The sequence below is a fragment of the Pituophis catenifer genome, unplaced genomic scaffold (assembly GCF_029215685.1).
Source record: "Pituophis catenifer annectens isolate HBS135680 unplaced genomic scaffold, rPitCat1.0.hap2 SCAF_3, whole genome shotgun sequence".
In the NCBI taxonomy this organism is placed as follows: Eukaryota; Metazoa; Chordata; class Lepidosauria; order Squamata; family Colubridae; genus Pituophis; species Pituophis catenifer.
The window spans coordinates 63,034,914-63,060,451 of record NW_027256883.1 but is presented as its reverse complement, the minus strand read 5'-3'; the positions used below and the strand labels follow the sequence as shown (position 1 = coordinate 63,060,451).

The 25,538-nt window shown below is 36.5% G+C and overlaps 1 protein-coding gene across 2 annotated transcripts in view; it reads right to left on the bottom strand.

Moving 5' to 3' along the window:
* Positions 1-13,118: 13,118 nt before the first annotated feature.
* NFATC1 (nuclear factor of activated T cells 1) overlaps positions 13,119-25,538 on the bottom strand; it is a 141,364-nt gene continuing 128,944 nt past the window's right edge. For both annotated transcript variants that reach the window (XM_070942439.1, XM_070942440.1), the window contains exon 10: positions 13,119-14,264. In XM_070942439.1, coding sequence (XP_070798540.1) covers positions 14,218-14,264 — 47 coding nt within the window. In that variant the 3' untranslated portion in view covers positions 13,119-14,217. The remainder of the gene's footprint in view (positions 14,265-25,538) is intronic.

The window sequence follows — 25,538 nt, the reverse complement described above, 5'->3', positions numbered from 1 at the left end:
AAACTACAGAGACAACAATTAGACTACAACAGTTATTTTAAGAACTGACTGACAAAAGATATTGGACCCCAGAATTACAGCTGATAAAATAGATATGCTGGAGTTTATAATCCAACATATAAGTACCAATTTAGGAAAAACTGATTTACACACACCCTTAATAATAAAACCCTGGAGTAAGAGAATGGAAGTGAATTTACCTGAATAAAGTGGTTATAGACATATCTTAGAATAAGAGAGTAGAAAAGGTTGAGGGAAATTACTGAAAAGTGTATTAAGTGCATTCTGTGGGTGGTAGGTGTTTTCCATTTTTTTAAAAAATAGCTCTCTGTAAGGCAGAAAGGTAGAAGAAGAGGAAGTGGGGAGGGGAAAAAGTGAAATGTGAAACTGATGCAGATGCAAATGAAATGTATTAAAGATATTCTGAGACTTAGCAGTAGGTATAATACCCTTTGTGACCTTAGTGGGGCTTCCCAAAGGGCAACAAATTCATTTTTCTTGTCCCCTTCACAGATAACATGAGACAGCTTTTTTCTTTTTAATTGAGGCTACTGCAAAATGACTAATTGTATGCCGACTAATGCCTTTTTTCCTCAAAAATGTATATCCTACCGGCTCCTATCTCATCACTAGCAGTAAAAACCTCACCTCACAATTATGCAGAATTGTTTTTGCATCTTGAATGAAGTAAAATCTAGCAGCCCTCACATTATTATGCACTTATTTTATAAAAAGCAGATCTGACTTGGCTCTACATCAAAACAGGGAAATGTAACTCTTTCCCAATTCAGGAAAGACTAAATTGAGAGAGTCTGAGCTCTGGGCTTCAAGAAAAGACTATTAAGCATATTGAGTATGTATGAGAAAAGGGTCTCCTGTTTCAGCTGAAGTCTAAGATCCGTCACAATGCTTTTGACGTTGAGTCTTTCAAAATCATGACTGTGGCCACCACAGAAACTTGTCATGTCTTCTACAGATCAGAAGAACTGAGGCCTAATTTCCTTTCTCTCTCTCTACAGTGAATTTGGCTAGTTAATTCAATTTCCATTTTGTCTTCGTCGGAATTCCCAGCTTCTCCTCTTGTAATCAGTCTGCAGAAGGAGAGCATTTTTGGGCCAGCTGTGGCTTTTTTCATCCCTGCATGAAAGTATAAAAATATACTTCAAGTGGTTTCCCTCCCCTCTTCTTTGTTTTATGAATAGAGGGCAAAAAAGGACCTCCATGCAAGGAAGTACTTCTGAGAAATAGAAGGAAGGGAGAGATGGAACTTCATTTTGTTGACAGAAGATTTATTAAAGATTTGTAGTGATAAACCATAAATTACATTATATTTAAAGCCCTTCCGTTAATATCTATGTACCACGTTTGCAGTGCCCTGCCACGGATATTTGTATGCTGATTTTTGGAAGCACCGTGGGCCAAAGAACAAAGTGAGGTGTGGCTAACTAAATCTTTGATGATGGGTAAACATTGAAACTGTCCTTAGACAGGGGAAGATTTTTTAACCATTCTTCTAACATATTTTTATATCTTCAATTATTTACTAATGGATTATTAAAGCAAGGAATGGAAACATCAAAATAGAAATTGATGGTGAAGAGATAGAATGTGTGGAAAAATTCACTTTCCTAGGATTGCAGATTGTTCAAAGCAGTGAATGCAGCCCAGAAATGAAGCATTAGATTGCTCTGGGTCACACAGTGATGATGAACATGAGCTGAATATGGAAAAGCAAGGACACCAGTCTGGCAACCAAATGTAGGTTAGTCTGCTCTATTGCGTTCCTGACTAGCTACCAGTGTTTGTGAAAGTTGGACCTTAAAAAAACAAAACAGGAAAAAAATCAACTCATTTGAGCTCTGGTGCTGGAGAAGGCACCTGCGTATCCTTTGGAGAGCAAACAAGTAGTGGAGCTCATAACACCAGACGTGTCACTAGAAGGCAAAATCACAAAACTGCATCTCACTTATTTTGGCCATGTCATGTGGGGGGAATGCATTTGGAGAAAGCAATTATGTTTGGAACTGTTAGCGATTAAAGGAAACCAAGCCATCAAAAAATATGGTGGCTCGAACCATCAAAGCTGACACTAACCAGAACATAGAAGAATTCAAAAAGTAATGCAAGATCAGAAGACATGGAAAGAGCTGGCCCATAGAATCAGCAAGAGTTGGACACAACTAAATGGATCATCATCATCATCATCATTATTAAAGCTGCATTTTTAGGGCACTTGGCATTCTCAATAGCCAAGTGCTTGAACATGCCTGTCTTTGTCTTTTTCATTGGTTTGTTGTAGACTATTCTTTTCTACTGTTTTAATTGTCTATTGTTGGTGTGTCAATATTAAGAGAATCAAGGGATATTTATAATGCTATATACAGCCACATCCAATAGAAAGTGTCTTTATTATTGCTAACCAATGTGAGAGCCATTTTCGCTTCACATTTGGAATCAGTAATTCTGAAGGATGGAAAGAATTAATGATAAATTACTCACAGAGCTGCTGCCAACCACAGAGGCCTTTTGGTATACAGAGAAAAAGTAAAGAGTCCATTGAATTCAGTGGAAGTTCTGGTGACTCATAGATGCATCTATGCAGGAGGTTTGCCAATTTTTGATAAATATGATTTCCCACCCCAACTTAAATAGATGGAATTCCTTAGTAGGCCCTGTCCTACTGACCAGACTTAACTCTCAGTTTTTAGACCTAAGCAAATTTATTGCTACTACTGCTAAAGGTAAAAGGTAACGATAAAGGTTCCCCTCACACATATGTGCTAGTTGTTCCCGATTCTAGGGGGTGGTGCTCATCTCTGTTTCAAAGCTGAAGAGCCAGCACTGTCCGAAGACGTCTCCATGGTCATCTGGCTAACATGATTAAACACCAAAGGCACACGGAACGCTGTTACCTTCCCACCAAAGGGGGTCCCTATTTTTCTACTTGCATTTTTTACGTGCTTTCAAACTGCTAGGTTGGCAGAAGCTGGGACAAGTAATGGGAGCTCACCCCATTACGCGGCACTAGGGATTTGAACCGCTGAACTGCCGACCTTTTGATCAACAAGCTCAGCATCTTAGGCACTGAGCCACTGCATCACTTCTGGGCCACCGCATCACTGCTAAGGCATGGCAAATAGAAGTTTCATGGCAGATGCGATTTCAGCTATGGATATGGTGTCAACATTTCACTCCACTCCAGGGATCTCCAAACTTGGTAACTTTAAGGTTTGTGGACTTCATGGCTGGGAAATTCTGAGAGTTAAAGTCCTCAAATATTAAAGTTGCCAAGTTTGGAGACCCCTGCTCTACTCCATCAGAACTACAGACCTATGCCAACAGTTGATTAGTACACTTTAGAAACAAAAAAGCATATGGAGGCTTAACTATGGAGCTGCCACATTAGTTCTAGCCCATTATTGCCTTATGGAAACATCTTTTTTGTGATGCATTCGCGTGGATGCAGACATTGGTATGTAGAGTTGGGGTTTTCTTAATTGTATTGCTCCTATATAAGAAAATATGTTTGATTTTGGACTCCGTTCTTGTCCTTGCAGTCTCTGCAATTATGTCAAAGAGGATCATGAAAAAGGAACTCATATTAAGCTTCCTAAGAAACTGTGTCTAAAGCCTACCTCTAATAAAGAATGAGAAGAGTGGAGAAAATAGTTGAAGGAGTGGAGGTTGGTATTAAGTTGTTAACTTTTGATTATGATTTATATACTGTATATGATCAAAATTCTGCTCATATATAAGCTTAACTTGATTGGACCAAAGCTGTGATTATGTCTACAGCAGGGGTCTCCAACCTTGGCAACTTTAAGCCTGGAGGATTTCAACTTCAGCAAAGCTGGCTGGGGAATTCTGGGAGTTGAAGTCCTCCAGGCTTAAAGTTGCCAAGGTTGGAGACCCCTGGTCTACAGAGTTGGGTTATTTTCCTTTAAGTTAAGAGCACACATACACTTCCCCCAAAGTGATATTTTGCTCACTTTCCAGGAAAACAAAGAATATCAAGACACTGTTGCAGAATGATAAAGATGAATTAAGAAATAAAATATGACATAATTAATGGTCAAAGTTAAAAAGTGCTCTAGCTCTTGTGTTAAATCTGATCTTTGTAGTTTAAAATGAATCCACTTTAAAGTTATTTCCATGGTTTTACAGAAGCAGCAGCTCCCTTTGTCTTTGTTAATCCCTTTAACCTACTGTTTTCTACCCTTAACTGGCAGCGGCTCCTCAGAGTCTCAGGCAGCAAAGTTTTGTTGTCATTTGTGGTTGCTATCATGCAAGGAGCCTGACCCTGGTTCATGTGGCTTTATTGAAGGATCATCTATGTTCCATGTGAATTGATCTGAGGCTGCCAATCAGTTCTGACAGTCAGTTTATATGATGTTAGAGATGTAGAACAGCCCATCTCTGTATGGACTGTGATCACAACACCTTGCTGGCTGATGTTGATCCCAACACAACTGGACGGCAATGTGCACAAAGATGTGGAGCTACATTATCAATATACTTGGCTAAACTAATCCTAAAGTTCATGAAGTTATTGTGAGTTTATCTTTGATATGTTCAGTAGCTTCTCTCCACACCTACGTAAACAAAGAGGGATTTATTCAGAACTGACAGCAAATGAAAATCAATCTATCTCTTGGCTTCATTAGTCTTCATTATGTGACCACGACAATTTTAATTGCTGCCCCACATACATAAGTAATAAAAATGTGAAATGTTTAAATGAGCTGTGCCTCCCAGAAGCTATTATGAATGATTAATGGCAAGCACTCTTTGCTAATTTAAATGTCTTTGAGAACCACATCTGAATAGCCCTTGTGGTTAGGATGATATTAGAACAATATTTGCTAGACCTCTTGTCTTGAGCCATTATGTGGTATGCTTTGATAGCTTTGATTGTTCCATCCTTAGTGAGTCTGACTTCAATACACATTTGACTCCTACTTACTCAGCTCTGACAACAAATCTCATTTGTACTGTCCAAAGTGGCTTCAGATATTGATAGTGGTCTGTCTTTAAGAACTGCTGATGCTGCTTAGAAGAGTTGAAGTACACACTCTATTTAGCAACACTCCAAGCTTACTAGTTGTGAGGAAAAGAAAATAGCATTCATCCCTTTCCGACAAGGCTGGGAAATAGAGTAACCACAGCATTGGTTAGCCTTCGGATTTGGAACTTCATCTACTTGTAAAAAGGGGATCTTAAAAGGGCAGTGGGGTGGGGGAGGAGGAAGAAGAGCAGGAAATATAAATATAAGATATTAGTTTATGGCATTGGTCAATGGAATGCACTGCACTGACTAGTAGTGAATCGTCTATCCTATGGCATGATTTATAATCTCTGTAAGGCTGAGACACAATGACTAGCCCAAGTTTACCCAGCTGGCTTTGTGCTTAGAGAGGGACCAGAACTCATGGCATCCCGGTTTTCAGCTTGGTGCCTTAACCACTACACCAGACAGCCTCTCTGATAACCTTAGTCTTTGACCTGTTCAGTTTGATGAAACTTGTACTTTGTGAAAAGCTTCTTTCCTTGTATCATGATTCAGTTTCATTGGGTGTCCCAGTTCTAAATTTAGAAGAAATAGAGAAAAACACATTTGCATCCATTGTTTTTCCCTGTCTCTAATCATCCTTCTTACTCATCTTACTCCTAAAGTAAACAAACTCAAAGACTTCTGCAGGCCTTTGATTATTTTGCTTAATTTTTTTGCTATTGCAACTTTTCCTAACTGCACAATGCCCCTTTTTGCTTCTAAGAATGTATTTTTAATTGTTTCTGGTGAAGTTTTTTTTCTTTTTAATTGTTTCTAGTGAAGTATTTTTCCAGCAGTATAATACAGCAACAACTCTCAATATCAAGCAAGACTAAATAATAAAATGCTAATCAAATAAACGAATTATCATGATTTTGAAATGAAATCAAACAAAATCAAAATATTTTCGAACTCCAAAACCTCAGATCTAGCAGTCTGCCAATATCTAGTATACAATAAAGAAATGCATTCCATGTTCCTGTTGTTTTCATTTCAAATTCTGATTATGTAATGGTACAAAATTTATAATTGTTTATATTTGTGCCACAAATAGTGAGACACCCTAAAATCATGATAAAATGCTGGGAGCTACTGACACATGCCTTTCCTTCCCCTAACTGCATCCATTTTCCTTTTAATCACATTTTAGCATCAGCTTAGCACTGTGACTGAACCATGGGTAAGTTTAATTTTAATTATTCTAAGATAGTTGAAAAGAACCTAGTTTTATAATTCATGCTCCATGTTTAAGAAGATGTGGAAACTTACAATCTTCTCATTGCAGCTGTTGATAGGAAAGTATGCAATTCCAAATGCTTGGCTTATCTTCATCAGCTATATGGACGAAGTTTGAAATTACGACTATATTGTGACTCTAAGTGAAGCCCAAACTCCAGCAGGTGGAATTTAGGTGACTTGGAAGGGTGTTTGATTCACAGGCATCAAAATAGTTGTGACCTGCTCCTGCGCTGCTAATCCAGGGTTCTGAGCTGCTAGTCCAGGGTCCCCTCAATTTGTGTTAAAGCCTTTCTAGGTGGGCAACTTCAGAATAGGTTGTGGACATTCCCTAGGCTGCCCAGCTCTTTGGCCAGCAGTGGGAGAAACTGCTGACTCATTTTGTTGAGGATGTAGGTCAGGGGTGTTAAACTGGTAGCCCGGGGGCCAGATGCATCACTTGCAGGCCACGCCCACCCCAGCTCCGCAAAGGGAGAAAACATCGCAAAACGTCACATGATGGCAACGTGACACCGCGAGTTTGACACCCATGATGTAGGTCATCTCAGGGCCTGGATCCTTCCATCAAAACAAATTTCTCTCATTTCACATAGATCTAAAAAGAATCTAAATCGATGAACACATTTCTACCTCCACCACCCTAATCTGTGGTAGTCAAACAGTCAGTGTTCTCTATAAGCCAATCAGCCCTCAGCTCAGCTGACCAATGAGAGACCAGTTTGGCAAACTCAGAACTCCACCATGCAATCCTTGTCATTTAACTTCACAGGAGGTGGAAGAGCTTGGAAGGAGGAAGAGATGAAACTTAATGAGAAAATTATTGATTTGCACTTCCAATATTAATGTTACAAAGCAAAATTTTCTTCCCCCATTCCCTTCCCTTATTTTGGTGCCTTTATTATAGGCACCAAAATAAGATATATTTATCTTACTTTTAAAATGGCAAGAGGCAGGAACCTCCACTCTTTCTTACCCCTATTTATTCTTCCTCTTATATCTTAAATATCCTTTTTGTCATTGTATCATTGTATCTCCAGCCATCTGGAGCCTCCCTGGCTTCACACTTTCCATTTAGAATCAATGGGGAGATATCATAAGGAGATATCCTGTTATCTTGCATGGGGCGTTTTCAAAATTGTGGACAACTAGGGCTGCAGAGAAGTCAGAAAAAAAAGCAACAGCTGCAACCACAATATTCATCTGGCAACAAGATGACAAATCTTGCTTAAAAAATTCTTAAATAAATTCTGAAGCAAATTGAGCAACTAATTCCCACTTGCAGAGAGAAAATGTTCAAAGAATTGGAGGTATTTTGGAGTTTTTTATTTCTTTCTTTCATTCAAGTTTACAATGCTAATCCAGCACTATTTCTTCTGGGCACAAACCTAGCTTAGGTATGTTATGTTATAAATTTTGCATGCTGGTTACAAAATGCAACAATAATGCTATATTTTTTAGACCATGGTGCATATGAAAATAAGGACCAAATAACTCTGTATGTTCATGTAAACATACAGGGAAGTCAGGGACAAATCTGGTGCTGTTCCAAGGATCTCCAGGTTCCATCTGGACACACAAAAGTACAAAAAGTAAATCTGGATATAGGATGACTTTAATTTTGATCCAAATAGATCAGCCACATTAGTGAGATAAACTTCAGGTTGATATGATAAATAACCATCCCTCTTTGTTCTTTGTCACCTTTAGAAAAACGATTAACATTAAATTTTGAAGTTATGCTGTAACCCAATTCCTGTGTTGAAGTGCGTCAGCCGAAAATGGATGGAATGTTTATTATTCCTAAATCTTGTGATACAGGGTGTGTGGAAAACGGAAAGGGAAATGTTAAGGTTTTAGGTCAATTACCAGACCTATAGGTAGCTACCCTTTGTTAAAGACAAGTGATTTAGATCTTTTAAATACAACTAGTCCTGTATATTGTTTGATTATATAAAATTAAGGTATCACCATTAATGATTGGGTCTTAAATTTTTCTTGCTTGCTTGCTCAATTGTCTAGCTTTTCCTTGAGAGAGGAAGTATGTCAGGTATAAGGAAGATTTCAGCTTGGATTGTGTTTATTTAACGTTGTCTCATACATATAAACCATTATACCAATTCTTATAAACGAATACATTAGCACCCAACAGAGAAAATCAATGAAAATGTTTTGTAAAATACAGTATGAGACTTCAAGCAATGGTCTTCTGTTAAATGATGAAAATAGTTCTTAGATGGCATTAGAAAGGACTAGTTTGCAGTTGAACAGTTCTTTAAATAAGTTCTTTTGCCCATATGTATCCTTTAAAAAATGATAGTGTAATATATTATTATAGATCTTGGGCAGGGTTGAAATCCAGCAGGTTTTGACAGGTTCTGGAGAACCGGTAGTAGAAATTTTGAGTAGTTCAGAGAACCGGTAGTGGAAATTTTGAGTAGTTCGGAGAAGCGGCAAATACCAACTCTGGCTGGCCCCAGAGTGGGGTGGGAATAGAAATTTTGCAATATCTTTCACCCAGGTGTAGGGAGGGAATGGGGATTTTGCAGTATCCTTCCCTGGAGTGGGGTGGGAATGGAGATTTTGCAGTATCCTTCCCTTGCCACGCCCACCAAGCCTCACCCACCAAGTCACACCACGCCCACCAAGCCATGCCCGCAGAACCGGTAGTAAAATAATTTGAATTCCACCACTGATCTAGGGTATCTAACTTTGGCAACTTTTAAGATTTGTGGACTTCAGCTCCTAGAATAGCTGGCTGGGGAATTTTGGGAATTGAAGTCCACAAGTTTTAAAGTTGCCAAGGTTGGACACCCCTGTTACAGGTGCTAACTGTTCAATATGGAATTATATATACATTATTTAAACTCCAACATGTTATTACTTATGGTATATAAGCGAACTTAAGAAATATAAGACTTGTGGGTTGTATGACTTCAGCCCACTTGAACCCACTCCTTTAGTAATGACTATATCTATTTTTTTTAGGCTTAGTCTGTATCTTCTACTAGAATATATAATCAGTGTTGATTAAAGTAATTCAAATTCTGAAATGGAAAAAAAAAACCCCTCTATTCCAATATGGTTACATTCAGGAAACACATCAAATATTAAAGTAGTGGTAATAATATATTTAAAGTTGTTATAATGCCATCCATTATGATGCTGTGTACTCTGGTAATAATAGTTCTCCAAGATTCAAGACCTTTTGCAGCCCTGTTATCTGAGGCCCTCCAACTGAATTTAGAGCTTTATTTTCGCTGTGTATTCTATTTTATGTAAAAGATATCTGGAGATATCTGGGTATTAATGTATTGCAAAATATGTTCTGGAGTATTTCTTTTCCCACTGATATTACATCCCCCAACGGTACAGAATATAGGTTATGCAATGAATTTTTGTCAGCTGGATCTTGATGGAGTATAGAGAATTTTATTAATGGGATTTGACTGGCTGGCACTGAAGGGCTTTAAAATGCAGATCATTAGCAGAATTTTAAGGCTCAGAGAATTGGGACATTTTTGTCCTAGAATGATAAAAAAAACTATTAAATTAATCTATAAAGCCTGAAAATCCTGATCATGAAAAATGTCTGAATGCAGCTGCTCAGCCAACAGCATTTCCTATCACTGGTTTGTCTTCACTACTCATTTTTGTGCTGTATGAACATCAAATGGGAAGCCAGCTCTTGAGGAACAGCTAGTGTGTCCAGCTGTGTTGAATGTATGTTTATGTCTTAGCAATAGGATCAAAACTAGGATTTTTGTTTTCCTTACAAGCCATTATTCAGGATGTGAAACATACTGAATAGGTGGGAGTGACTTGAACATGTGTACCATGTTGCAATTGGTACTCATAATCCAAGATTCTGCAGATTATAAAACCACCTTGGGGGTGTGGGAACAAAACAAAACAAGAGTCACTTTTTTGAAGGCCGCGTTTTAAGATTTGGGAAGCACAGTGAAAATGTATTGTACGTATCAGCATGCCAACATTTAAAACAAACTTTCTATTATTTCCCTTGAGGAAATTATTTTTAATATTATTTAGGTTTTATGCTATAGATTTAATGAGTTTCCTACCTCAAAATAGGAGGACATTTTGATTGTGGGGTCAGAAAAAATTACTGATTCAGTAATTCTGGAAAAAATTCAAGAAAGGAAATCTGCCGGTTTTCATGTGGTCCTGGGCATGCAAGATGCTCATCCCCGTTATAAAACGCTAATGTGGAAACAATCTACAACAGGGGTGTCAAACTCGTGGTGTCACGTCGTTATGTGTTGTATTGTGACTTTTTCTCCTTTGCTAAATTAGGGGTGGGCGTGGCCAGCGTGTGATGCATCTGGCCCATGGGCTGTGAGTTTGACACCCCTGATGTACAATTTTTGCCAGATATAAAGTTTGAGGAGTTAGTGCATTTTGCTCTTTTCAAACAAGAAGACAAGGTCAGGCCTACAAAAACCCACAAGGCCATAAGAAGGCAGCAAAGTGTTTGCATTGTCTATATTTCCTCTTATCTAGTGATTATGTGGATTTTTGCAGCTCAGATTTGGTAGTTCAGCCTCAAGAAACAAGTACCTGGACACTAACTAATTGAGGCAGTAGAATAAAGTAAGAAACTGGCCAGTAGAGTTTTTTAAAAAATGTAGGAGTACAAATCTTGAATTATTCTCCATGTAAATATGAAAAGACATAGGCTTTATCCCATAGGCATGTATTATTTTTCATGGCATTGGCACTGTTCAGTCTTTGACCTTGTTCCCACCTCATTTTGTTTCATATGGTATTCATTCAATTTTCAAACTAACCAGAAAATAAATGTAAAATTCCCAATGGAGTAGAATTTCAGATATTCAGTTTTTATTCATAAATGTACAAGAGATGCATTGTGCTTTACAGTGAGACCTGGAAGTAATGAATCTCCAAAGCAACTTAAAAGGAGTAAATAAAAAAAATTGCAAAGAAAAGTCTGGCATTGTGTGAACAATGTATTTGATTTTGTTGAAAATCAAACACTGTGGTGTGTTTTTTGTTGAAAATCAAACATTATGCTTGTGTGGTCAGGACCTCACCCAACATATTACTGTATCAAATCAAAAATTCTTTGGCAATCAATTTACCTTTTAAAAAAGTAAGAGAACAGAACATCTGAGAATTACAGTAGATGTCCATTTATTTCTTGGCAACTACATATTTTAAATGTAGAAACATGAAAATAAACCAGTTCTGTTGGCAAGCTATTTCCAAAACCTTGTAGCTCCGTACAAGTTTATTTGTTAATGAATGAATAGACGTTATGTAGAAATAGTTCTATATGATTTTTAAAATTATTATTTTTAGCAGACTGAAAATAATTAAAACAATAGAAATGCCTGCAGTCTGAAGAAAATAGTTATTTAGAGAGTTAAATGCAGCTAGTCAACTTAATAACAATTGAGCCCAACACTATTGTTGCTAAGTGAGGCAGTTGTTAAGTGAATTGTACTTCATTTTATGACCTTTTCAGCCACAGTTGTTAAGTGAATCATGCAGTTGGTATGAGATTCTGGCTTTCCCCATTGACTTAGTTTGTCAGAAGCCAGCCGAGAGGTTACAAATAGTGATCACATGACCCCGGGACAATGCAATGGTTATAAATACAGTATATGCCAGTTGCTAAGTGCCCAAATTTTGATCACGTGACCAAATTTTGATCATGTGACCACTGGGATGCTGCAATGCTCATAAGTATGAAAACCAGTCATAAGTCACCTGTTTTCAGTGCTGTTGTAACTTTGAATGGTCACTTTAACAAATAATTGTAAGTGAAAGGCTACCTATGGACAGTTTGGTCTAATGGTTAAAGCACTAAAAAGCAGGGGATCATGAGTTCTAATTCTATCTCAGCCATTTAAAACTCGGTGGCCTTGGGCCAGTCACTTTCTTTTAGCCCAACTCACCTCACAGGGGTTGTTGTGGGGAAAATAGGAAAAGGAAAGTGTGTTGGATATGTTTTCTGCTGGATATGCTATTTGTAAAAATAATAAAGGCGGGATACAATAAATAAAAAATAAAAATTAATCTAGCATGTAAAAGCGTAATTCTTTCATGAAACATTTTGACCCAGAAATAAAAGAAGAGCACTCTAAAAGTAGCTTTCTGCAGAAAGTTGTGCTTTATTGGATTTTTTTTCCAGCTACAAGTTTAGCTGTAGCTATACATGATATCACATTTAGAAGATATGCATGCATCTCCTACAAAGCTAAGTACAAGATAAATGATTTGCTAAACAGTTGCAAAATCAGCCAACTAACATAATATTTACATACAGCCATATTATATCCTTATACTTTCACAGTAATGTGCAAATGTTACAAATATGGCTTTTTTTTTCTAAAAAAGGAAGTAAGACATAATTGTACAGAGTAATATTTCTAAATAGTTAGGATTGTTTCACCCTTTTGTGAAACCGGTTGAGTTTCCATTAACTGTACACTGCACTTAGTTGCCACTTATATTACTGTGGCATAGGTCACACATATTTCCTAAGGCACAATATTAATGTTAGATGCTTTAAAAATGAAGCCATGCTTTTTCTGTTTATGTGAATGAATATACTAGCTACATGGTAACATGATTGTACAAAATACAATGTTAAACACTATTATTACTTGTTTAAGTTTATTTGTATCTATTAACATGAAACTACTGTATTCCGAAATCATGATATACAAGTTGCATATTAAAACATTTGGTTTTGGTAATATGTGTTGTACATTTAGCAGAGAGTTATAAGGCTTCAGTGGAATAATCATCTTATAACTGAACAAATATTTTACATTCTTCAGTAGCGGTATTTACAATGGCTTTAACTCATTCTTTGTCATTTGGGAATTAATACATATTTCATACACATCCTTCTTCACTGTCTAAAGTGCTTGCTTATCAGCGTGAGACAAAAGAAAAAAAAAGGACATAACTGCCTGAAACAAAACAACTCCACAACATAGCAATGGCATTTCTTGGGATCTGGACTGCATTCATAGAAGAAGAAATTATTGCTAAATTCAAAACCTTCAAAAGGCAACTAAATATACTAAACATATTATGTTTGTGTATGTGAACACACACACACACACACATACACACAATATATATTGTATTGTGTGTATGCATATATGCTAGGTCGCTACATGCATATACATCAATCCGTGGAGCAAAAGTTAGGGTTTTTTCCCCCAAATGTTTTTGTCCATCAACCTTAATATTTTGTGCTGCTCAGTTACCTTGTGCTATGCTGAAACCAAAGAGTCAAAATATTGACATGCTAGTATTACTAACTGTTCTACAATACCTAAGCAAAGAAATGTGATAGGCTGGAAATGTACAGCTGAGATGAGAATTTGGTTTAAAATGCACCATGAATAAGGCAGCAGGATGTCAAATACAGTTCAAGAGAGAAAACAGGGGAAAAAAACACACCTGGAATTCAGACACATCATTTCACTTTCAAGAGGATTCTTCTATCTATACCAATTGACAGTTTCTGTGCCTAGAAATACTTTGGATGGCAACGACTTCAACACTGCCAATACAATTCCCTGATGTCACAAACTAACAAAATAAGGCACTTCCAGGGTTGTTGTCCAGTAGAGCCCGAAAGAAACAAAATCAGTTTTTGAGATTGGTTATCAGTTTGATCACATTTTCTATTTTAACCATAAAATACTCCACGCTGTACTCATTTCCAAAAATTTCCTTGAGATGATTTTTAAAAGAAGGCATTTCTTAGCTGAAGTCAACCAGTTCCTTTATATATATATATGCATAGACAAAGAGAAGAGGTAATTGTCAGCTCCAAACAGTCAACAAAACGGAAGACCAGAAAGGTACCGGGGATTATCTTCCAATTATTTGATGTAGGTATCTCAGCTAAACTTCTTGCTCACCACTTGTTAGTGGACATGGGTGCTAGAAAGATCATTCCTTATAATCTCATTTACTGCAAAAGAAAGAGAGAGAGAGAAAAGAAACAGAATTAGAGATTATTTGATTACACTCTTCCAACATTCTCGTGTGCTAAAGTAACATCCTAAGGCATTTCAGACTAACCGGTATAAGCAAGCAACAGTTATCAAATGGTCTAAGAATAACATTGTCCCAAACAGTCATGCTAACTTGTATGCAAAATAAGGGATCCCATTAGAAAAGTAGGACTTGGGTCTTGGCTATAATGCACTCATTACATTATTATTTACAGGAAAAAAATATTAGGGATGTTTCTGAACACAAATATTATATGACACTTTCTATATAAGCACTCATCTGCTGCAAATAAACTGCCAAAGTTGCAAGCATAGTACCCAAAACTAGAAGGTGCAGTTCTGAATCTTTGAATATTTATTCTAAGACTTTTGAAGTGGGATTCCATAGATTGATATTTCCAAAGTAGAACTGATGGAAGAGGAAGGGAAGAAAGGACTGAAAGTGGTGTTTTCACTTTGTCAAAAATGGTATTTACAACATGCATACATTTTCCTTAATGGTCAATACATGCATATGTTTAAAAAAAAATCCATCAGGAGTATTTCTATCTATACAATATTTTGAGAGAACGTAGTAATAACAGCATAACCTGCATGGACTGATAGCACAGTATTATTGTTGCTTGTGGTTCTTTTTCTCCTTCTCTTGTGCTGTTTAAGTTTCCCACACTCTGGTTATGTCCATTTAGCACTTGTGATTTTTGGCAAATGAACAGGAAATGACTGAACCTGGCAAAGGCCATCAACAGTGAGCTGCACAACATCCCTCTATTTTCATCTCTTGGCGGCCCCTGCCATGACTTGATTGATACTGAGATAGGCAAAATGTCATCAGTATGGCTGTCACCACTTTAGAGCTTTCCTAACATCCCGGGGAAGGGGAAACACAGGCCCACGTCATGGAACCATCCTGGGAAAGCCCATATTTCCCTTTGCTTGAAAGCTGTTGATCATTCCTGTCCAGATAAGTCCATGTGTTTGTGCAAGAGGAATCCACGCGAACTGTGGATTTGCACTGTTGAACTTTTCATAAAAGCGAGTGAAATCGGTTTAGTATTTTTCATAGAGAGGATTTAAATCAGAAGTCCCAGACTGCCAACGAGAGAACAGATACTGAGGCATGGAAACTGTCAGTTTATTTATAAACTCCTCAAAAACCTTGTACCAGAAGTGTCTTCCCTACTTACTTACAAGGTTGAATTTCTCAACCTTGATAAATTTAAGATGTCCCAGAATTCCCAAGCCAGGGTGTTGAAATTTACACATCTTAAAGTTGCCATGGTTGAATAACACGGCTTTACACCAATAAAGCAGTTTGCAGCAAAAGGCATTTATAACAACCTGCATGAACTCCAGTAAAGGTACTGCAGCTCTAAACTAAGCTAGGCTGGATGACTGGAGAAATGAGCTGGGCCCCATTAGCTCTGCTGCTCCACAGCATTAATTTGAACAACTAGTGGATCTGACTGGCCACACAAGTTGTCTTATTAGACCCAATATACGACATGCAGTGTGTTTCCTGCATCTCCACCTAGTCTGACTCTTAGCCTGGCCATGGCTGTGCTATCCACTCTTAAACATTGGACCTCTATCAGCTTGGGTCAAAACTAGACTCCCAATAGTGGTGAATCTGTACATCTGACCAGATCTGATACCTTAGAAAATTATAACGTGACAAAATTATAATATGGCAGACAATCTAGTGAAAAAAACCATAGACACTCTCTCTCTCTCTCTCACACACACACACACATACATGGAATATGCTGGACCTTTTAAGGAATGCTAATAGAGACTATGTTTTATGCAAACACAAATATAACCGCCTGCATTATGTACACGTCCAGTCTATGTGTCATCAGTACTCCAAAGACGCAGAAGAGCTGGAAAGAAAGGAGTAGTTTAGTAGGTATGTATGCTATAGTAAACACAGTTGCTAACAGAAGTCAATTAGGGGAAAATTGAACAAAACCAGAAAAATCCCTGACTGCTCACAATTAATTTTCCAACACATTATACCAACACCAGTAATATGGGAATGAATATGCAATGAAGATGTACTAAATTGACTTTTAGACTAGCTTCGTTTATTTACAACGGGAAGGTTCCTATTCATAACAAAGGGAATATTTCATCAATCGGATTTAAGAAAATATTAATCTACGATACAGGTATCTGTCGAAATCTTTCTCCATCAAATCTGAAAAGTCCATATGTCTGTCAGGAAACGGAGCCAATTCCTTCTCTGTGGTGCTGGTTACATTAGGGGCAAGGGCCATATACTAACCAGCAGTTAATATTCGTCTTTAACACCCTTGGAATAGAATTGGAAACTCTATTGACAGATCACAGTGTCCTTCACCAGTTAAGGCAGCTGGGAGAAAATATTTTATTTCCTGTGCTCGTTTCATTATCTTCCCTGCTGTGAAATCCTTTTAGTGTATGGCTCCTTTTACCTATATTTTAAGCCCAATTCCACATGGAAGGAGTTGATGTTTTATATCTACTACACACTACCAATGCCACTCCAGAAACTGAAGCACTGTAGACTCCTCCCACAAGGAGGAATCCATAAATTTTCATGCCAAACAGATTAAAAAAGTACAAATTATCTCTCTGTATGTGATGAACCATAGCCAACCAAAGTATCCGGTTGTCACTAGGAACAGAACAATCGTATCCATGTCTACTTGGAAGCAGGGTTTCCTGCATCCATTACAGCTTAGGCCTAAGTAAATGAGGACAATTTGAAAACTGCTGGGACAACAAATCCCTGTTAATGCAAAGTGTGCACCAGTGCTCCTTGGGCAACTGATAAGGACAATACACAAGCATCGATAAAAATGTGGTTCTGAATTCATTCCCTCAGGAAGTGTCTGAAAGTAAAAAGAAAGAAATTTCATGTGAAGTCTTATGGAGAGTTGTTGAGAACTAAATCCAACTGAGTTCAATGAATTGCTCCAAGGTAAGAGAGTGCAGGATTGTAATTCATATCAAGTTGAAAACAAAGTATTTAACTTTAGTGTCTGTTTTTCTGGTACATTTCCAGTAGATCCAATATCAATGGATAAGACATCAATGTCTTTATTTGTTTTATCAATGGAGCCATTTGTGGAATGTACAATGTGAATCCTGACCCATCTGATATTTACTGAGGTTACTTTATTCTGAAATACGGGATTATTTTATTTCTGAAGCATTGGATTCCAAACTGCTAGAAATAAACAATTTTGTTCAGAAATCTTCCTATGTACTATGTTCTTCCATTCATGATTTCTCTCCCCATTTGGAGACAAATGTGATAATAGTATCTTTTTGGGAATAAGATATTTTTCTATGTGGGTTAAATTGATTTTTCAAATGAGCTAATTTACAGGCATAGGAAGAGAAGTGAAAAGTTGAAAATCATAATGCACATTTGGAATCAAATTAAATTTCAAACTAGAAACTTTGATGTGCAGTAGTTATGATGCAATCATATACCATATGTATGTGTAAATTCAGCAATAAGCACAAATTAATTCAAAAGATTTTATTTTAAGTAAGGGTATATAACATTGTAGCCTAGAATATTCCTACTGCAGCCTAGAATATTCCTATAGATGAGCAGTTCTTCCTAGTAATCCTTTGCGTATCTTTTAAAAATATGTATTATCTGATGAAATTATCAAGTTAACACCCACAGTTTCCCAAAACATTTTCCAATTTTACAATGTGATAGTTTCCATACATGTTAACTTTTCCACTGACATCATTTTTTTTTTTAAAAAAAGTATGCGTAAAGTTTACGATAGAGCACAAAAAAGTCATAAGAATGAAAGAGAAGTGCTTTGTTATGTAGTCACATTACCTGTCAAAGGCCTGAAAAAGGAACTTTTCATTGCTCAACACATAAAAGGCCACTGCAACAGGATGTGGCAAGCTGTTACACTACAGTTCACAAAATGGGTTGTTAAATGTCTTTTATTTAACATTGAAAAGAAAATATTTTCAGAAAATGTGACTAGTTGTTTTTCCTTTCCTTTTTTCACAGATCTAATATATTTATAAAATTAACTCAATAAAGTTTTAAATATTTGATTCTAAAAGCAAAATATAAACATAAACTATTTTTAAAATTCTCTCTCCTTCTAGAACACTAAACTGAACACCTTTTAGCAGTTGTGAAGCATTGTGTTATTTCTGATAATATAAAGCCTTATGTACATATCATCTTGATCCTAATGGAAACCTATAAAAACTTTTTATTAATTGTAATATTGCTAAATTATACATTATATATACAAAATTATAAATTATGTATGTTTTTCACTTAAAAGGCCCAGGTTTTCCTAAAGTAACCAGGTTTATGGCAATGAAAATAATTTCGAACCAAAGGGGATATAAATCTGTAGATCTATGTTGGTGCATGATTAAATGAGGAAATGAATATAAATTCAGATATGCTATGGCTTTACGTGATGAGAGTATAAATTAAGGACTAGGTCATATAAATCTGTAAAAGAGTTTAAAGTATGGACTACAAAAAGATGAACCTGCAATTTTATAACTCAAGATTAATGTTTTTATTGAAAAACCGGACGCTAGATTTTTTTTCTAGTTTGATTTCAAAAGAATTTAGCAATGTTTAAATTAATCATACAGTACAAGAACTCTAGGAATTGTATTGCATGCTATATTATGTTGTTGTTATGTTGTTATGCTGTGCTATGCTATATTAATATACTGTGTTTCTCTGAAAATAAGACCCTGTCTTATATTTTTTTGAACCCTGAAATAAGCGCTTGGCCTTATTGTCATGCGCTCAAAAACCCGATTGGGCTTATTATCAGAGGATGTCTTATTTTGGGGAAAACAGGGTAATAGTCAGTTAGTTTTAAGAGCCTCTATCTTTTGATTGACAATTAATGAAGAGATGCTTGAAGAGTGGGATTCATAGTAGCCTCATTCCTAAATCAAGACATCATGGCTTAGCTAAATCCCATTTTAAGGACAAAATGGTCAAAATATTTAGAAACAGCCAATTTAGCTGCATATTACATTCTATTTCAATCTCATGTGTTTGAGATTGTTCAAAAATGTGTTTGCAAATTGCCTCCTGCAGGCCCCCCGTTCTCTACCAAATAAGCATTAAACATTATTATTAACTAACTTTAATCAACAGGTATTTTTAAAAGCAGTCTGATTAGCAGATACTTTTAGTAACACGGGAATTACTAAAGTTATTACTAAATGTGGGATAACAAGGACTCAGGCTACTGATCATACGGCATGTAAAAATGTTCAATTTCCAAGCATTAGGGGTACTCAAAAGTTGTGACATGCCTTGGGGATTGTAAAGATATTTTGGACGTGCACATAAGTATCATAACTTTTTAACATTTTGTTTGTTTCATTTGAGGCAAAACAATACAAGATGGGAGCTTAGCAGAATGTGGTATGGAAACGCTCTAATGACAATGTCATGGCCAACATTGTTCTCAAAGAATCTTGACAACTTAGGGAGCAGAGGGGTACTTGTTTCTTTCTTGCTTCTACCTTGAAATATTCTAATTGCATTGCTTTTTAATCCCACAATAAGTCAATTAAAAAAAAATACAGATAGTAGCAAACAAATATATCACAATCATTTTCAAAAATTATGATATGCTTCAAAGATAGTTAAAACATGGAAAAAGCTTTCACTACATTGTTTCCATTTCAATGACATACAATAAAATGCTCAGCTTTTATCAGGGGAAAGAATAATGTTACCATCTTTACATGCATTTAAATAAAATGTCCAATAATACCAATTAAATATTTGATTGAAGTTATATAATTCTGTCTCTACCAGCTGGGTACCCATGGCTTTCAATGGTTCATAATATATTGTAAAACCACTCCCATATAAATAAAAGCCTCTTTTATAATCCTGACCAATTCTCAGATTATAAAAATAACAACTGTAAAACAAGTTTTGGGGTCACTAAAACACAGAGTTCAATCATTGCTTGTATTTTTATTTTAATAATTTGCTCGGTCTTTTATAATGTCTGTTCATGATTGATTTCTCAATTAAGTAGGCCTAATGTCAGTTAAAGAACTAAAATTGATATCAATAAATAGAATCAGAGTTATAAAGTCACATTCATTACTAATGGCAGGAGTGCAATGTTATAAAACAAAGTAGATAAAATTAAAAATAAATGCTAAATAACAATAAAAATGAAAGTCATTTTCATAAGCAATGATTTTTAGCAGAGAAAACATTGTTCAGCATTCAGGAATTCTGGGAGTTGAAGTCCACAGGTCATAAAGTTGCCATAGTTGCTCATCCCTGGTTTACCCCATTAGAATTTATTTTTGGAGGTTGCCGTGTTTCTAATTTAAACAAATCTCCCACTCTGATCTCAAACAAGTTGCCTCCCATTATGCAAAGCATGAGGCGCCGTGCCTCAGTGGCTTAAAAGATGCTTGAGAAGGTCTATGCTCCAGCGGTTGGAGTCTTACCACTTCATAATGGAATGAGCTCCCATTACTTGCCTTAGCTCCTGCCAATCTAGCAGTTCCAAAGTATATAAATGCAGATAGATAAATAGGTACCACTCACTTCGATGGGAAGGTAACAACGTTCTGTGTTTTGCTGTACGCTCTGCGCTGTAGATGATGTCATGTTGGCCACATCACCATGGCAACGTCTTTAGACAGTGCTGGATCAATTGCTTAAAGAAACGGAGATGAGCACCGTCCCCTAAAATCGGCTACAACTAGTGAAGTAAAACCGGCAGGGACACTTTTACTTTTATGCAAGGCATTTTTGATCAACATACACAATAATATCTCTAACCGTATGGTAAAAAGAATTGTCTGGCTGCCCGTTCACCGTAAATGAAAATGCAGCACTCTTCTCTTACACAAGAAAATGTAAATAGGAAAAGGGCATTGATGTTGGGAACATCTCTTTCATGGATGAAAAGCCATTTGAGAAGCAAGCAATATTTAAGCCCCTGAGGTAAGGAGGGCACAACATACTGCATGGGGGATTAACCTAAAAGCTCCAAAATTCAAAACTAAACAAAATGAAACAAGGAATCAAGAATAAAGTAGGATTACAGAACAGTGGAAAATATAACCACACTTTCCCTTAGAGAACCTGACCTTGTACTACTCCAGGCATTCTGAATTTACATTAAATCATAATTTGTCTTTATATATTTAATCTCAATAAAGCCATGATCACAATCCAAGTGAAAGAAGTGATGACAAATAACAGGTTTTAATAAAACATGATCCTCCCACCTATAAGTGTAGTTCATTAGTCATTAATAATGGAAGTGTTTTCCTAATTGTAACAACCTCTTTCTCCCTAGACAAACTTCATATATCTGAATTGTGGGACAGGAGAACTATGGAATAGACATCAGTTAAGAATTTCAACATGTTATAAAGTTTTTTATTTTATTTTAGGGCTTTGTGGACCTTGGTGATTTGATTCATTTGCTGCACTTGTTTTTATTTTTTTAATCATGATCGGGTTACCTCTGTTCAGCCATTAAAGTTCTTGTGTGATTAAAATCACATAAGGTTAAGAAGGAAGCCTATCATCTGAACCGATCCTCTGCTGACTACTTATTTCATAGCTGCCCAGACAATGCACAGCTGCTATGCATTATTGTACAGCTATAATGCACTGTTGTGCAGTGCATAGCTAGACAAGACTTTAATACTACTTATTGCATAGGTACATGACTTTGAGAAGATTTGCAGTGACCAACTTGATTTGTGATTGAGAACCTGGAGCTATCAGGGTCCTAAATTATATGAAAAACCCACTAAAGTAGAAGAATTTCCTCTTGCAGCTGATCTTTGTCCTCCAATTATATATGGGATTCAGGAACAGTCAGTCCATCTCAGCTCTCTTTTCTTCATCTGGGTTTGAAGTGATGCTGTTCTGCCCCGCTACAGACCCCAAAGAACATAGCACACACAAACCTTAGTTTACTAAATTAAATCATTCTTTTTCAAACAAAGACTGTTAATTAACTTTCTTAACAGCCTACAAGAATCCAAAGAATAAATAATCGTAATATTACTAGGATTGGCAGAAAGACCAGAAGCAATTTGCAGGACACTGATAAAAAAACTAAGATCCAAATGCGAAGGAGAGAGAACTAAGTTGTTCCCTGCAAGTTGCCTCAGTCATCTTCCTTCCTTAAATAGGCTAAGGGAGTGGCCAATTAGCCCCAAGCCTTACTCTCGCGGAGACCTCCTCCTGAGGAGCCACTCCTGCCTTTTGGTAGCTCTGTGCACCTGTGCATCAAGAAGAGGCTCCTCCTCTTCTTCCTCTTCACTTATGGAAGTTTCTGGAGGTTCTGAAGGCCCTGGCTGAATCCACGCCTCTGGCACCACATCTTCTCCATCCTCATTGTCCGACTCGAGTGCCAGCTGCAAAGGCTGCTGGCGCAGCACCACACCAGCCTCCTCGCTGTCGGAATCAGCTACTAGCTGCACAGGCTGCTGACGGGCCACAACAGATGCTTCCAAAGGCTGGGAAGTGGTAGTAATGGACCCCCACATCCCACAATTCTGCAACCCAAGTCTAAATCAGTGCTTCAGATACAGTAAATTATGAACTTTTGGTTTTCACATAAATAGCAAACCTCATAAACTGAATTGTGAAAATGGAACACACCTGTATGGGCACAAAAGACACAATTTTTTCCCCCGCCTGCTTCCAACTGTTTGACAAACATTATGCCAGTAGGCATTCTGTGTTTGATACAAAACTATTTTGAAAGTAAAATTTAAGGTTTCTTAGAATTGTTGGATTTTTAAATAATTGACATTTTGTGGTAAAAATTAAAACCAGATGGAATTAAGTACAGCTCAAATTATGGTTAAGGACACGTCATCTTATTGCAAACATCTGGTACCAATGATAGATTCACTCCAAACCTTGTTGCATGTAACTTAGACATATCACTTGTCAGCACACACTGTGTACCCATCAGTCCAAGCTCACAATGTTTACAGATTTCTAATCTCATGTATGGTAAAACTCATTTTTGCTATGAACAAATGACATCTTCTCAAGGCCAGATGTCAGCAATGTACTGTCTAATTGCATGCAAGTTCAAACGGGACATACACAAAGCATGTGCATGTAGAATGAGTGGCTGCAGCCTGCCTGCTTGCTGTACATATTTTTTTCTCATTAAACTCTTTCCTCAACCACAATACCAGTCAGCTCATGTATGGTAATGTTGACCTTTGTTTCTGTTTTGTAGGTAAGAGAAACTGGATTATCAAGAAAGGATGCTTAAAACAATTCCTTCTCAGTCGTGTTTCCAACTTTTAATTAACTCTAGGTGTGGGACTGTCATTTGAGTTGAAGTGGTGGCCAGTGTCCCCACACTGTAAAATATATATCCTTGGTGCTAGCCGCCATTCAAGAGTATTCCCTGAAACCTAGTATTATTAATATTATCATATTTGCTATACATATATATTCTTGGTTGTAAAGTTCCCTTTAAACCGCTTGGACTTTAGCTCCAAAGCCTATGTGTAAAATGGTAGAATGGTACTTTCCAAAGTATGAAAAGATTAATAAGATATACACTGAGGTGCTTCTGCTCCTCTGTATACAATTGAGGAGACTTGGCACCTCAGCTGGATCTCTATGGCTTTAAAGCCTCTGCACTTATTCAAATTTTTCTTTTGACCAGTTAATTAAGATTGTGCGTGTCAGATTATACCAATCCTTGCAACAACTAGTACTCTCATTTATTATTACAAAAATCAATTAGTCCAAATACATATGTACCCTGTGGATTTAACTGAAAGGTAACTAATACTTAGTAATATGTAGTTACAAGAAACCTAAACTTTTTCTATTGCATTTAATATTCCTTTATGAATTGTTAGTATGTAGACTACTTTAATAATCAATACCTATGTTTCATCTAATGGGTCTCCTTCATAATCAATATTTTGCAAAGATATTTATGTATTTCTTTGAATAGTTCCTATGCATCTTGCATTTTGTTAAGTCCGACTTCAATTAGTATATCATATGCATTCTATGATATTGAATTATTTTAAAATTCTGAGTATACTTTATTTTTTAACATTTTTTAAAAAACTGCCCATCTCCCTCTCAAAGGGTAAATAGTAAAATATGCCTAAATAACCATTTTTTAATATTTATATGTTTCTTTCCATTCAGACATATAAAAGTCTTTGCGAAGAAAATGTAGTGTTTCACCTGAGTAATTTTGGAACTATTTTATTGAATGTCAGTTTCTCTGGAAGTTGTGAATTACAGCATAAAAGATTGAACGGCACACATATACCATGACGTCAACTGCCAAACACAGGGCGTAGGTTTCTTTCTTTCTTTTTTTTTTTTTAATATTTCACCATGCAAGAGCAACATATTTTCTAAACTCCTTCATAACAATGGCGGACACTGGATTGCAAGAAAGAAAGAAATATGCATATACTGTCACTTAAGAAAATATCAATATTAGCACTATACACAATGCTGATCATTTAAAATGTAAATAGCAACACGTCTGCTCAATGGCATCAGTCACTATAGTAGAACTTGAAATATCTCAAGGCACCAATGGTTTTCCTTTTGATATACAGAGTAATTTGTATGGCTGCAACTTTCTCCTCCAAGAAAACAAAGAGCAACATACTTTGAAATGTTTAGGTTTTGTTTTCAAAACTATTTTATCAATTACTATATATTCTCATTTTTGGCTCAAACTATAGTAAAACTCTTCCGCTATCTTTTTTTAAACTCCCCATTTAGCAAACTGTTATCAAAAGTTGCTTCTATCTGTACACATTTCTGAAATACTTTCATTCCAACCTACTTTGGAAAAAAAATCCAAGAAGAATGGAAACCTGGCATTAAACTTCAACTGGAAGGAAGAAGTTTCCACTTTATAAAGGAAGGGAGAAAGATATAAAAAGGACATTAAAGGTTACAGCTAAGTATGGAGATGGAAGCGAGAAAAAAAAATGGACAAAAACAAAAGTCATGCCACTACCTGGCTGAAGTGGAATCTGGACCAAACTTTCGCTTGTTGCCCTTCTCACATCAAACCATGTTTTTTAAAAGAGCCAAATTTGGACAAAGGTTGCTTGAAATAATTCTTTCGCAAACAGATTACTTTGAATTTCTCTTTAAAGAGATTCTATGTGGTGAAAACAGGGCAGATTGCTAGCAGGTCTGATGA